This window comes from Cynoglossus semilaevis, chromosome 19 (assembly GCF_000523025.1).
Source record: "Cynoglossus semilaevis isolate Cse_v1.0 chromosome 19, Cse_v1.0, whole genome shotgun sequence".
NCBI classification, from domain to species: Eukaryota; Metazoa; Chordata; class Actinopteri; order Pleuronectiformes; family Cynoglossidae; genus Cynoglossus; species Cynoglossus semilaevis.
The window spans coordinates 3,361,669-3,372,877 of NC_024325.1; the positions used below are offsets into that span (position 1 = coordinate 3,361,669).

An 11,209-nucleotide genomic window follows, 5' to 3' on the forward strand; every position below is an offset into this window, starting at 1 on the left:
TAGTCCACATGTATGTGATAACCATTAAAATATTGTCACATTTTTTACTTTTACAGCAGCAGTAAGTTCCTGTAACAGAAAGAAAGAAGCAGTCTTTAAAGTGTGTTTTGCTATTCTGTCTGAAGGAAGTGGTTTTTCTTAGTTACATCGGCGTGATTGCAGTGAATTGTGCAATCTGTAGCCACGGTGTGAAAATGATTCGTCATAAAAAATGTTCTATATTATCAATACTATTATTGCTATTAATTATAAATCAATGGACCATAATAACACAAAAAATTGGACTTATGTAGGAAAATTAATAATTTTTTAAAAAAAGGTTCAGACTTGATGATAATCAGGGAGACGTTGTTTTGAAGACAATGTTTTTTTTGTATCTGTAATTGTTCTTTTTCCTGTCTCTACTTGCATTAAAAAGGTGACAAACCTCTTTCGGTGCAGACAGGTTTCGATTTTGCTGGTGTGTTGGCAGAGTTTGGTTTGACTGTCATATGTGACACTTGTCAATTGCTACTTCTTTTAGCGTTTCTTACCTCTTGCTTTAACTTATCTTACACTTAAGTAATGCCTAATATTTGACTCTACACTCATACCACACAGCACTGATTACTAAAGTATTACCTAAGATGATGGTGATGATGATTTTTATTGACTTATTTGATTCGACACACATTATGTTCTTCAGGCGTCGCACCTCCACCAATGAATCCTGCAGTGTCGCTTTCGTACTCAATGGTAAGACCCACATATGGACCACCACCTACAGGCCCACCACTTTCAGGTCCACCACCAACAATGAAGCCTACACCTGCAACTGGACCCCCGCTGGCCAATGTCATACCTCCACCCCTCAAAGCTGATGGTAACTTTTATTTCCTTAAGTGTCTTCATTGAAATAATTACACAGTCATTATGTCATGTCATTGTTTATGAGAACCGGATTATACTTGTTGGATCACATTGTATATTAGTTAATATTCTACACTGTCTTATTTACCGCCAGTCATCTTTAAAGCTTAGAGTATCTTTCCATGTTGTTTGAATGCAAAGACCATGGTCCTCAGTTCAATTAAGCTAATCTTATTACAATTCTTTCTCACCATGTTTTCTCCCTTACCTCTGTTTACATGCCAGCTCAGTGTGGGACGGCTGTTAACAGCATCCTGTCCTCCACTGAGCCCGACTGTCAGGAGGGTGATATTGAGTGTCCAGGTGTGGTCCAATGTGTTCGTAGACGTGTTAATACTGTAGTGATTGTCCCTATAATCCCATCCTGTTGTCTGTTGTATCCAGGGATGCAGTTATTCACTCATCCTTTTGGGGTTTAAAGTCAAATATGAGCAGCAGATACTACTACTTTCACAGAAAAGTAAAATACAGAGTATTCTGTAACTTTAAGGGCATTGGTTTAAGACTGCTTTGGCAAATTATGTTCATTATCAGTGCATCCCTGGTTTTAAATAGTGTTTCTTTCCCATCACCCAGTTGCCCCTCTCTTTTTTTCCATATTAGCACTAGAAAATAATTTTATAAGAATCAAACCCCTTTGTTTTGATCTATTTCAGTAGTGTAGTGTTCTAGTAGTCTTCTGTCTCCATCTCATATCTTGCACGGTAGATGTCCTGCACTAAAAGTGCGAGACTTTTAGTTCTTGTAGTAAAGATAGAGGGTATTTTTTTTACCGTCTGTCTTTACTACAGATACTAAAAGTACTAAGAACTGATGGAGAAATCCTTCATATCTCATGCGTTTGCTATAAAACAGGAACCATAGCTGGAAATGGCCCCCAATCATCAAACAGCTATAATCATGTGGACAACAAAATGGGTAAGGACACTGTTCCCTGTTGTGCTATTACAACGTGTCATAAATCTAGATAAAGGCTGAAATGAATGAACACTGTTTCTTGGAAATAAAGCTGCACTGGATATAAACCGCATCCTTTGCAATACTGTTTTTGTATAATGTATATTTACATAGATATGGTGGATATTATGGTGAGCAGCAGAGTGGTATGAAGCAATAAATCGAGGGACTAACTTTCTTAAAGCCAGTGCTCCTTTGTTAGAAGATATATGGCTTGACTTTTGGTTTTGAGGATATGCAGATTCATACTGCCTGCTTTGTACACACGCCTGGTCTCTGTTACAATGACGCAGTATAAGCCATATTTGGGTATTTTCCCCACTCACACGTTTATAAATTGGTAATACATGCTACAGCTGTATTCCTGTGAAATAAAGTAATGGCACTCAACAGCTGCCATGCATTGTCAGAGCAAACAGTTAGAACCAGTTAACACTAGTTCTAGCTCTTGGCGTAATCCAGAAGTACCTAAGATGTGTATGTTGATGATTTTATTTAAATATATTTTAGTAGCAAATAATTGCTTAATATACAGTACTTATCTAAGGACGATATTTGTAAAGCGTTTTCTTGTCTTTCTAGTCTGAAGTGAACTGAGTGTAATAGAAGAGCTACTTTGTGAATTTATAAATTATTTTAAAGGAACATTGATGTTTTTATTGGTCATTTTGCTGTTGCTATCAATCCCTTAACTAAGCATATGTCTCTCCCAATTCTGCTGCTGTGTCTCTCACAGGTGGTCTGCCTCCACCTGGCCCACCCGGTCGACACTTGAGTCACTATCCTTCTCTCCCCCCTGGATACCAGAACACTGCAGCTCCCCACAAACCCACTGCACCAGTGCACCCTGCGATGCAAGCTGCCCCACAGCCTTACAGTCAAGCAAATCAGCCGTACCAACAACAGGTCAGAGGAAAGATGATTTCTGTTCGATTGTTTTCATGGTTCTGTTCAGTTTAAATATGTCCAAACCCCAGTGCCGTAATTAAATGCACATAGCATACATTGAGAGTCTCTCCATTTAAACTAAGCTGGCAAAACAACCTAAAAATATTGCAGCATGTTTGCAGGTAAATAGTCATCGTTATTATGGGTTTGTAGGCTATGATATTGTGTCTACGTGAGCTGATAAAAGTAGGGGAAATGTAAACATGTAAAGAAAATATTTCAACTGATCAATACACTTTTACACTGATCTGATCTCATACACTTTCAACTGATCAATGTTTTCTTCTTCTCAGCCCACGATAAACACTTTTAACTGATCAATGTTTTCTTCTTCTCAGCCTCACAGTGGCCCAGGACAGGCCCAGCTGAGCCCCTCCTTAGCCGCCTTGAGCCTCCAGTCCAGTTCCCCAGAAGCCCTAAGGGTTGTTAACCTGCTACAGGACAGAAACCTGCTGCCTCCAACCTCAGTACCTGCCCCGACTCCCTGTCTGCCCCATGACCTGCAGAAGGTCAACTGCAGCCCAGAGTAAGCTCTTTTTCGCCATTTATCAACTTTCTCGATTAACATAAAATATTTCAGACGTGTCTTTTACACCCATACAGTGTGTTAAGTACAAGGAAGTTTATACTAAGTATATTCTAGACTCTGATCCTCTGTGTTTGTCTCTGCAGGGTGTTCCGTTGTACACTGACCAGCATCCCTCAGACACAGTCTCTGCTCAACAAAGCCAAGATGCCGCTAGGCCTGCTGCTCCACCCCTTCAAAGATCTCTCGGTAAAACATTACAACAAGTGCCATAGATCTTTAGTTTAGTCAAGGTGAATCGCCTTAAACAAAGAATTCATGACACCACATCATTAGCACAACCGGCTACACAAGTCTAGAATGAGCTGAAGTTCTTCTTTATTTTAATCATCCAAAGAGGAAGGTTAAATTCAGCTATCACCGATTAAACACTGAGACTGAACATGAAAGTCATAATTGTCAGTTAGGTAACTGCATGTTTCAAATAAGAGAATTATTTTTGAATATAGTTTTTACCCACCAGGGTTGATGAAATGTTTTTCTTCTCCTTCTTATGTGCACTGGTGTACCTGCAGCAACTTCCTGTGGTGACATCCAGTACCATCGTCAGGTGTCGCTCTTGCAGAACCTACATTAACCCTTTTGTGTCTTTCCTGGACCAGAGGAAGTGGACGTGCAATCTGTGCTACCGGGTCAACGATGGTGAGAAATTTTTTTTTTGAATAATTAAGGGAAGATTGTTGATTTGCATTTCCTGTTTGAGGACATTAACAGACTGCAGCAATAAATGCTTTTAGGATTATTATTATTTTCCTTTTATGGCTGCATTCAAAAACAAAATGACATTTTTGGTGCTGGTCCTGTGTGTGTGTGTGTGCTTGCAGTTCCAGAGGAATTCATGTATAACCCAGTCAGCAGATCATATGGAGAACCGCACAAAAGACCTGAGGTCCAGAATGCTACTATTGAGTTCATTGCCTCTTCAGAATACATGGTAAGAATTTAATGTTTTTACCTATTTTTATGTCAGAAAAGTGTTTTTTTGGATTTGTTTTCATACTGCTATATTATTGTGCAGCTGAGGCCTCCACAGCCCGCCGTTTACCTCTTCATTCTGGACGTGTCCCACAACGCAGTGGAAACGGGCTACCTGAACGTGTTCTGTCAGTCCCTGCTGGACAACATCAATGCGTATGTACAACATAGTCAACTTTCAGTCGCTGCGAGCAACTCGATGACAGAACAGCTTGTTTTTGTTCTCGGGCTGTGGAAACTATTAATTCCGTTGATTGAAGATAAACTTTGAAGATAAACAGTCGTGAAAGAAGCAGGAAGAATGATCCTGGACTGCCGTACTCCTGTTTGCTTGACACTAACCCTTAAAGACAAAAAGAAATGTGAAATGAAATCACATGATAATTTATCATTTATTGTCGTTTACCATTTATCTGTACCATTTGGATTTAAACATGCAACAGTGGTGTGAGACTGGATAGCTATTTTTATTTAATATGACTATGATATATTTACATTTTTTAAAAAGAGTGATGTCCTTCATCCGTTGTTGTTTATCTTATGCTGCGTGTTTGTCACAGGCTACCTGGAGACTCGCGAACCAAAATTGGCTTCATCACCTTCGACAGCACCATCCACTTCTACAACCTCCAGGAGGGTCTTTCACAGCCACAGATGCTCATCGTGTCCGACATCGAAGGTGAGCGAACCTTACTGTCCACATTAACCTGCATTTAAAATGCACTGAGACGTCCGACTGTCTTCTGCTACTGAACTGTTCATTAAACATCTAAAATGTTCAGCTGTTCCACTGGAAATATTACCAAGATATATGTTTTTTATTCTTTATCAGTGTCTGTCATTGTGTGCGGGTTAAAAACATTTTATTAAATGACAACATCTTTGTGTTTCACAGATATCTTTTTACCAACACCAGACAGCCTTTTAGTGAACCTCAATGAGTGCAAAGAGGTGAGAAAAGGTTTTTTATGTAAAGTCTTTCTGAAAACATTTACACCTTTTAGGTGTAAACTAGTTTTGTGTGTTTAGCTTTTTAGGTTGCTTAAACAGTAAGTCATGTTTAGTCACAAATAAAGCCCCTTCTGTGTGTTTGTTCTTCAGCTTGTACAGGACCTGCTGAAAAGTTTGCCGACCTTATTTGAAAAGACCATGGAGACCCAGTCTGCCTTGGGCTCTGCCCTGCAAGCTGCCTTCAAGTTGTTGTCACCCACCGGAGGGCGTATGTCCGTCTTTCAGACACAACTGCCCAACTTGGGGGTTGGAGCTCTGCAGTCCAGAGAGGACCCCAACCAGCGAGCGTCAGCCAAGGTAATCTGAGCTGACTACGGTGTTTTCTCCTTGAAGAACATGTCACCCTGAAGGATTAGTGACCTCATCAAGTGCTTTCTACAGTTAGTCTGTTATTCTGTGTCTAGTTACTCATTTTGTATAATTGTTTGTAAAGCTAGAACATCTTTTCTAATTTTAAAAGTATGAAAAGTGAATATACTTATAACTTTATTTTAATAGTTTAGATTTAGGATTTTTCTTTTTTTTTTTGCATTTAATGGAGCAAATAATATGAAATCAGTTGTTGCCTGACCTTTTATTTACAGCTTTTTATATATTTACATGAGTTGAGAACCTAACACTGTGTAATATTATTTAAATATCTGATGCAAAACTTTAATATCTAATACTTTAAACTCTAATTTAAATTTATTTAATTTACTTAGTTTATATTTGCCCACTTTGTTGCGACCTATAGGGGGTGCCAAAACACAAGACCTGTGTTTGTTGCTTTTCAGGTGTTTATACCTAACTTATGACATTAATCCGATGAAGGTAAAAATTCAGTAATTGCATACATTTTAATACACTGTTACTACAAAACACCTGCATCTAAATTTAGATGACTATATTCAGATTTAGTTCAACACTTGACATTTGAGCATGTAACTGCAGTGTCTTCAGATTTCTTTAACACTTAATTACTGAGATATAGAAAAATTGCATGTATTCTGTCTCACATGTATGGCGTTAAGTGTTAGAGCTCCTGTTGTTTTGTTGACAACCATCCAGGTAGCATCCCAGCCCAGAAGCTCAGATGCGTTCAGTTCCCTCCTGTAAGAGGTTTCTAGTGTTATGATGGATGGCCATAGTAAAGTTCTAACACGAAAGATTGATTTTGAGATTTTTCTTCAAAGCCCATCCTGGTAGAACTATATAGTTTTGTAATAAGTTTATTGTGGTCTGTTAACTTTTCAGGACATCCAACATTTATCACCAGCGACAGACTTCTATAAGAAGCTGGCTCTGGACTGCTCTGGTCAGCACATTGCTGTCGACCTTTTCCTGCTCAGTTCTAGATACTGTGACCTGGCGTCGCTTGGTGAGTTGTGCAGAGACAGTAGTGGAAGAATCCAAAGAGAGGACCGGATGAATCGGTAAACTAAGGTTTCATTTGTTCTCCAGGCTGCATCTCCAGATACTCAGCAGGGAGTGTCCACTACTACCCGTCCTACCACCAGCAGCACAATCCTGCACAGGTGGAGCGTTTCCAGAAAGATCTGAAGAGATACTTGACCAGGAAGATCGGGTTTGAAGCTGTCATGAGGATACGCTGCACCAAAGGTCTGTTCTCACGAGTGCTGGTCAATCTCTCTCTCAAAGTATACTGTTTCTGTTGTCTGTTACTGTGCAGGGATTTTAGATTGCTGTTTAACATAAAACTGATTAATTTTGGTTGCTTGTTTTTGCAGGTCTGTCCATCCACACGTTCCACGGAAACTTCTTTGTCCGCTCCACAGACCTGCTGTCTCTCCCCAATGTAAATCCTGATGCTGGCTTTGCAGTCCAGATGTCCATTGAGGAAAATCTGAATGATATGCAGGTGGTCTCTTTCCAGGCTGCCTTGCTATACACGTCCAGCAAAGGTACACACACTTGATGTGGAATATTTTTTTTATCTGCACCTTTTTTTCTAAAAGCATTTCTGTTGTGTTTTCCACAGGAGAAAGAAGGATCCGTGTCCACACCTTGTGTCTGCCTGTTGTCAATTCCCTGTCTGATATATTTGCAGGGGCCGACATGCAGGCCATGACTGGTCTGCTGGCCTGTATGGGTATGTATTCCAAAATGACTCTCTGTCATGAAGAACAGGTGTTGTCATAAGGCAAGGTGATCGTATGAATGAATTGTAGCCGCAGCAAAGATACAGATACAGTTAGATACAAATGTTTTGTTTATGTGTAAAATAATGGTTAAAAAACTAGATGTCCATTCAAAGCAAATGCTTAGGTGTATTCCAAGGCACTGCTCTATAATAAATTATAAGAGGTTTTTTATTTAAACAGTTTATTATAAATACATATGTATGAACTTATATAAAGTCATGAATAAACCTCGATGGTGTGTTTGATACCTGTATCATATACAAAAAAAATGTAATACAGTTAAAAATACAAGCATAACTAAAATATCTGAAAATGGCATTTATAATTTTATGAGTCACTACCTGTAGGGGTCGCCAGATCTTTTATTTGAGGCTCAGAAAGCCTGAGTTTACATCCTCTGTTCTTCTTTTGTTCCCGTCCCTTTCTTGCAGCCGTGGACCGTTCAGTGTCAGCCAGTCTCAGTGATGCCAGAGACGCTTTGACTAACGCAGCCATAGACTCGCTGTCGTCTTACCGACACTCTGTGTTGACTATTCAGCAGCCTGGTCTGTTGTCTCCAGCCTGCCTCAGACTCTTCCCTCTATATGTCCTGGCTCTGCTCAAGCAGGTTGGGTTCTTTACCCTATGAATGGGGTTTTATTTTGCCGTTAAGTCTTTGTCACTAACTTTTACATGAAGTCGTTACTAATACATTTCTTTGTGTGTGAATCCTGCAGAAAGCCTTCAGAACGGGCACCAGCACCAGACTGGATGAGCGGGTGTTTGCCATGTGTCAGCTCAAGTACCAGCCGCTGGCCTATGCCATGCTGATGATCCACCCTGCCCTGTATCGCATTGACGATCTTACAGATGAGGTGAGGGAGGGTTTCTGTATGTCTTGGTGGAGTTACTGCTGGGTCCTAATAGCAAAACCAGACCTATATATTTATTTATATATAAATGTGTGCGTAGTATACTGTATATGTGACATGTATATGTAGTATGTACTGTATATCTAATATGTAATACATTTTTGAATAGCAAAAATGTAGACATTTTTGATTATGCTGTTGGTCTGTTTTTATTCTAGTTTTAGTGGATATATAATTAATTATTCCAAAACCTGATGTCCTCCCCTTTCCCTCTGTCCTCAGGGAGCTTTAAACATCAATGATCGGACCATCCCTCAGCCCCGTGTGCTGCAGCTGTCAGCGGAGAACCTCAGCACGGAGGCAGCTTTCCTCATGGATGCTGGAACTGTAGGTTTTTTTTTTTAAAGACAAGCTGAAATTTAAGTTTATACAAACCAAAAGATTTTTGAAACACATTTGGACAAGCTCACTAGTGTTGCCGTGGTGACCAAAAAATCATAAACCCAACAATGTGAAATGCAGCCATTACCTCATTTTAAGAGCTGTTTGGACTAAAGCTACAAATGCAATGTTTTATTTATAAACCCCTTGTCAATGATGTAAGACAGTAACAAGAGTGATGGTTCTCTCTGCTACACTTTTCCTTACAAGTCCACACAGTCACCAACTATACATTGTTGTTGTCCCACAGGTAATGTATCTACGGGTGGGAAAGAATTGCAACCCTATCTTCCTCAATCAAGTCCTGGGAGTTCCCAGCTACGCTGCTGTGCCTGATAACCTTGTAAGAGGGAAAAAATCTTGTGCTTTTATTACATACTTTATGGTGAAGAAGTGTTAAGTGCATCTCTTCTCCTGCAGTATCTGCTGCCTGAGCTGGACACTGCAGAGTCACAGAGAACAAGAGCTTTCATTGGCTGGCTGAAGGATCAGAGGCCATTCTTCCCTACTTTGCATGTCATCAGGTGGGTGAAAATATACAGGACTTTTTTTTTTGAAAAACCAAACATAAAAATAACTTGACTCATTTATGTTAGTAATATACTGTTGGTCCTTAAAAGCAGTTATTCATCTAATTTATTTATCAAAAGTGTACCACATGTCAATATGATTTTAATTCTTTAATTCAGTTATAAGGGTTTTATATATTACACTGTTTTCAGGGATGAGAGCCAGCTGAAACCCAGCTTTATGCAGAACTTGATCGAGGACCGGACAGAGTCGGCCCTGTCGTACTACGAATTCCTGCTTCACCTCCAACAGCAAATCTCCAAATAAACTTCAGTGTGACTGTTAAGACAGGACAGCATAGAAGCAAGGACGCCTCTCTGTATGTGTGTGAGTGAGGAGTGTGTGTGCGAGTACAAAATCAGAGGAGGCCTTCAACTGGCCGAGGCCTCCGGCTCCGTTTCTAGCTGTGGTCCACTGTCTCTACCCTGAGGACAGGGTTTTTGTTTTGAGCTGAAGTTTGGCGTTACTCAATATCAAGCAGCGTGACGCACAATGCAAAGACGCAAGAGTGACAGTGAATCAACCATGATGCTTTTTTCTTTGCACTTTTCATCCTGCTCAGAATCAGCGGACAACAGCAGGAAATAACAATCACCAAGATAAGGAATAAGATAGAAGAGGTGATCGAATCGATCAGCAGTCTGTCTGTGGATGGCACCGGTGGCAGATTGAAGGTGTCGAGTGTGTTCTGTCGTCTTTACCACATCATGTTCGTGTGTCAGTTAGTGTATGTACGTCTTAATTCAGATGAGTTTATAAGGTAAGTGAATGCATCTGCGCTAGGCTGGTATAGGGGGCGCCAGCTGGATGGTTGTCAACAGTACAGCTTGAGCTCTAACATTCTTAACCCCTGTACGACAGAAACAATGCGTGCAATTTTTTAAAATTCATTATAGGTGTGTGTCGAACAAATAGGAAGACGCTGTAGTTACAGGCGCAGATGTCAAGTGTTCAAAGGTGGGTGGACCTCACTGTCATCACTGCCTGGAATGTGTATGTGTGTGCGTGTGTGCCGGTTTCGACTCAGCAGTGAAAAACTCACCAGACATTTTTTCTTTCCCTCTCTGGACAGGCGGAACAACACTGTTCTATTTCTTTATTTTTGTTTGTTTTTGATTTCCGTTTAATTTATGAGAACTCCCAATCTGATTAAATCCTACAATTGCCTTGTACGGGAACTCACTTTTTATTATTAAACTTCTGTTTAAATACAGACTCTACATAATGAAATATTTTAATATAATAGGATATGGGAAATTCTTTAACATAAACATAAAGCCATTGTTTTAATCATACTTATTGATACTTGTATATGAAAAAGACTGCATTATATAAAAGTGACTAAATGCTGATGATTTTAGTATAAACCTTAAGTGAGATAACGCTAAGAAAATAAAATGTTTGGCACTTTTTAAATGTAGTTTGTGCTTTGGTGGGTGAACAGTGTTTATTCAGTGACTTTCAGACAACTATGGACCAACACTGTCGATATTTTCCTTGATTGGGATTCCATTGAAGGTTTTTTTTCGATTTGGTCTGATTTCATACAGTTTGTAATCTATGTAATATACGAGAAAAAATGTATTTAGGAGCAGACAGATGTTTTGATCTTGATGCACAGATTTCTCTTTCATAAGAAAACGGATGAAAATAAAAGTAGCCTGTGTTTGTACAGAGTAAGCTGCAGATGTTTGGATTGGAGCGAACGTTACTCAACATGACAAAATGTCACAGTTTGTCTGTCTGGAATGTGACTTTAGAAAGTTTCCATTTTACTTTTGTTTTACTCCATTTTGTCCCATTTTTCTCTGTTTTTT

General features: G+C 39.5%; 1 protein-coding gene across 3 annotated transcripts in view; it reads left to right on the forward strand.

Annotated features, from left to right (window-relative positions):
• sec24a (SEC24 homolog A, COPII coat complex component) overlaps positions 1-11,068 on the forward strand; it is a 14,856-nt gene extending 3,788 nt beyond the window's left edge. Inside the window, exons 3-23 of one of the 3 annotated variants that reach the window (XM_025065987.1) lie at positions 686-862; positions 1,765-1,827; positions 2,603-2,766; positions 3,150-3,340; positions 3,487-3,589; positions 3,916-4,042; positions 4,225-4,334; positions 4,419-4,531; positions 4,936-5,054; positions 5,271-5,326; positions 5,477-5,683; positions 6,623-6,746; positions 6,830-6,988; positions 7,117-7,290; positions 7,368-7,478; positions 7,962-8,137; positions 8,247-8,384; positions 8,664-8,768; positions 9,073-9,165; positions 9,243-9,346; positions 9,545-11,068. In XM_025065987.1, the coding sequence (XP_024921755.1) occupies positions 686-862; positions 1,765-1,827; positions 2,603-2,766; positions 3,150-3,340; positions 3,487-3,589; positions 3,916-4,042; positions 4,225-4,334; positions 4,419-4,531; positions 4,936-5,054; positions 5,271-5,326; positions 5,477-5,683; positions 6,623-6,746; positions 6,830-6,988; positions 7,117-7,290; positions 7,368-7,478; positions 7,962-8,137; positions 8,247-8,384; positions 8,664-8,768; positions 9,073-9,165; positions 9,243-9,346; positions 9,545-9,659 (2,729 nt within the window). In that variant the 3' untranslated portion in view covers positions 9,660-11,068. Of the gene's footprint in view, positions 1-685; positions 863-1,764; positions 1,828-2,602; positions 2,773-3,149; positions 3,341-3,486; positions 3,590-3,915; positions 4,043-4,224; positions 4,335-4,418; positions 4,532-4,935; positions 5,055-5,270; positions 5,327-5,476; positions 5,684-6,622; positions 6,747-6,829; positions 6,989-7,116; positions 7,291-7,367; positions 7,479-7,961; positions 8,138-8,246; positions 8,385-8,663; positions 8,769-9,072; positions 9,166-9,242; positions 9,347-9,544 lie in introns of all 3 variants that reach the window. The other 2 variants (XM_008332323.3, XM_008332324.3) reach the window with 2 other exon arrangements.
• The last annotated feature ends 141 nt before the right edge of the window (positions 11,069-11,209 follow it).